The 2877-nt window shown below is 43.0% G+C and overlaps 1 protein-coding gene across 1 annotated transcript; it reads left to right on the top strand.

The window, feature by feature from the left end:
- The first annotated feature begins 801 nt into the window (after window positions 1-801).
- On the top strand, window positions 802-1650 carry LOC137660128 (S-antigen protein-like). Its single transcript, XM_068394841.1, has one exon. It carries the CDS (start codon window positions 802-804, stop codon window positions 1648-1650), a length of 849 nt encoding a protein of 282 aa, XP_068250942.1.
- The last annotated feature ends 1227 nt before the right edge of the window (window positions 1651-2877 follow it).

The following is a 2877-nucleotide window of genomic DNA, read 5'->3' as shown; positions in this document are numbered from 1 at the left end:
AAATCTAATGGATTTGTCCTTGGGGTCTTACATCATATGTCCACCAAGTTTTGTTGAAATTGGTTCTGTAAGTTTTGCATAATGTTGTTCACAAAAGTTAACATTGGGATATTTTTATTTTCAAAGTACTTTGATGTATTTTCTCCAAAATCTAATAGATTTGTCCATCGGTCATACTCCACGTGTCCACCAAGTTTCGTTGAAATTAGTTTAGAAGTTTTTGTCTAAAGTTGTTGACCAAAAATTAACATTGGGATTATTTTCATAGTACTGCTGCGTACTTGTGCTTAAATTTAGTGTCTTCAAAATCTAACGGATTTGTTCTTGGGTCATACCCCATATGGCCACCAAGTTTTGTTGAAATTGTTTATATAGGTTTTGCATGATCTTGTTCACAAAAGTGAACATTATGATTTATTTCAAAATACTCCTTCGTACTTGTACTTCGATGTATTTTCTTCAAATTGTAATGGATGTGTCCATTGGTCATACCCCACATATCCGCTAAGTTTCGTTAAAATTGGTTCTTTAGTTTTTGCATAATGTTCACAAAAATATAACATTGCGATAATTTTCATAGTATTGCTGCGTACTTGTACTTCCATGTATTTTCTTTAAAATTTGATAGATTTGTCCTGATACCATACTCCATATTTCTACCAAGTTTCGTTGAAATTGGTTCTGTAGTTTTGCGTTATGATGTTCACACACACACACACACACACACACACACACAAAATAATATTGCAATTAGTTTCAAAGTACTCCTGCATACTTGTACTTTGATGTACTTTATCCAGAATGTTACAGAGGGTAGAAGATATTAGGCATGATAGGGAAGGGGAAATAAGGCATGAGAGGGAAGGGGAAATTTGGCATGAGAGGGAAGGGGAAATAGGGCATGCGAGGATAGAAGATATTAGGCATGATAGGGAAGGGGAAATTTGTCATGAGAGGGAAGGGGAAATAAGGCATGAGAGGGTAGAGGAAATTAGGCATGATAGGGAAGGGGAAATTTGGCATGAGAGGGAAGGGGAAATAGGGCATGCGAGGGTAGAAGATATTAGGCATGATAGGGAAGGGGAAATTTGGCTTGAGAGGGAAGGGGAAATAAGGCATGAGAGGGTAGAGGAAATTAGGCATGATAGGGAAGGGGAAATTTGGCATGAGAGGGAAGGGGAAAAAGGGCAATCGAGGATAGAAGATATTAGGCATGATAGGGAAGGGGAAATTTGGCTTGAGAGGGAAGGGGAAATAGGGCAATCGAGGATAGAAGATATTAGGCATGATAGGGAAGGGGAAATTTGGCTTGAGAGGGAAGGGGAAATAGGGCAATCGAGGATAGAAGATATTAGGCATGATAGGGAAGGGGAAATTTGGCTTGAGAGGGAAGGGGAAATAGGGCAATCGAGGATAGAAGATATTAGGCATGATAGGGAAGGGGAAATTTGGCTTGAGAGGGAAGGGGAAATAAGGCATGAGAGGGTAGAGGAAATTAGGCATGATAGGGAAGGGGAAATTTGGCATGAGAGGGAAGAGAAAATTTGTCATGAGAGGGAAGGGGAAAAAGGGCAATCGAGGATAGAAGATATTAGGCATGTTAGGGAAGGGGAAATTTGGCTTGAGAGGGAAAGGGGAAATAAGGCATGAGAGGGAAGGTGAAATTTGGCATGATAGGGAAGGGGAAATAGGGCATGAGAGGGAAGAGAAAATTTGTCATGAGAGGGAAGGGGAAAAAGGCCAATCGAGGATAGAAGATATTAGGCATGATAGGGAAGGGGAAATTTGGCTTGAGAGGGAAAGGGGAAATAAGGCATGAGAGGGAAGGTGAAATTTGGCTTGAGAGGGAAGGGGAAATAGGGCATGCGAGGGTGGAAGATATTAGGCATGATAGGGAAGGGGAAATTTGGCTTGAGAGGGAAGGGGAAATAGGCCATGCGAGGGTAGAAGATATTAGGCATGATAGGGAAGGGGAAATTTGGCTTGAGAGGGAAGGGGAAATAGGCCATGCGAGGGTAGAAGATATTAGGCATGATAGGGAAGGGGAAATTTGGCTTGAGAGGGAAAGGGGAAATAAGGCATGAGAGGGTAGAAGATATTAGGCATGATAGGGAAGGGGAAATTTGGCATGAGAGGGAAGGGGAAATAGGGCATGCGAGGATAGAAGATATTAGGCATGATAGGGAAGGGGAAATTTGGCTTGAGAGGGAAGGGGAAATAGGGCATGAGAGGGAAGGAGAAATTTGGCATGTTAGGGAAGGAAAATTTTGGCATGATAGGGGAGGGGAAATGTGTCATGAGAGGGAAGAGGGAATCAGGCATGAGAGGGAAGGGGAAATGGGGCATGAGTGGGAAGGAGAAATGTGGCATGAGAGGGAAGGGGAAATTTGGCGTGAGAGGGGAGAAGAAATGTGGCATGATAGGGAAGGGGAAATATGATATGAGAGGTAAGGATAAATGTGGCATGAGAGGGAAGGGGAAATAAAGCATGAGAGGGAAATGAAATGTGCCATGTGAGAGGGAGAGGGAGAAACGTGGCATGAGAGAGAGGGAGAAATATGACATGAGAGGGAAGGGGAAGTGTGGCATGAGAGGGAAGGAGAAATGTGGCATGATAGGGAAGGAGAAATTTGGCATGAGAGGGAAGGGGAAATTTGGCGTGAGAGGGAAGGGGAAATAGGGCATGAGAGGGAAGGAGAAATTTGGCTTGAGAGGGAAGGGGAAATAGGGCATGAGAGGGAAGGAAAATTTTGGCATGATAGGGGAGGGGAAATGTGGCATGATAGGGAAGGGGAAATATGATATGAGAGGTAAGGATAAATGTGGCATGAGAGGGAAGGGGAAATAAAGCATGAGAGGGAAATGAAATGTGCCATG

Source organism: Palaemon carinicauda, chromosome 20 (assembly GCF_036898095.1).
Source record: "Palaemon carinicauda isolate YSFRI2023 chromosome 20, ASM3689809v2, whole genome shotgun sequence".
Classification (NCBI taxonomy): Eukaryota; Metazoa; Arthropoda; class Malacostraca; order Decapoda; family Palaemonidae; genus Palaemon; species Palaemon carinicauda.
This window is presented reverse-complemented; position numbering and strand designations above follow the sequence as displayed.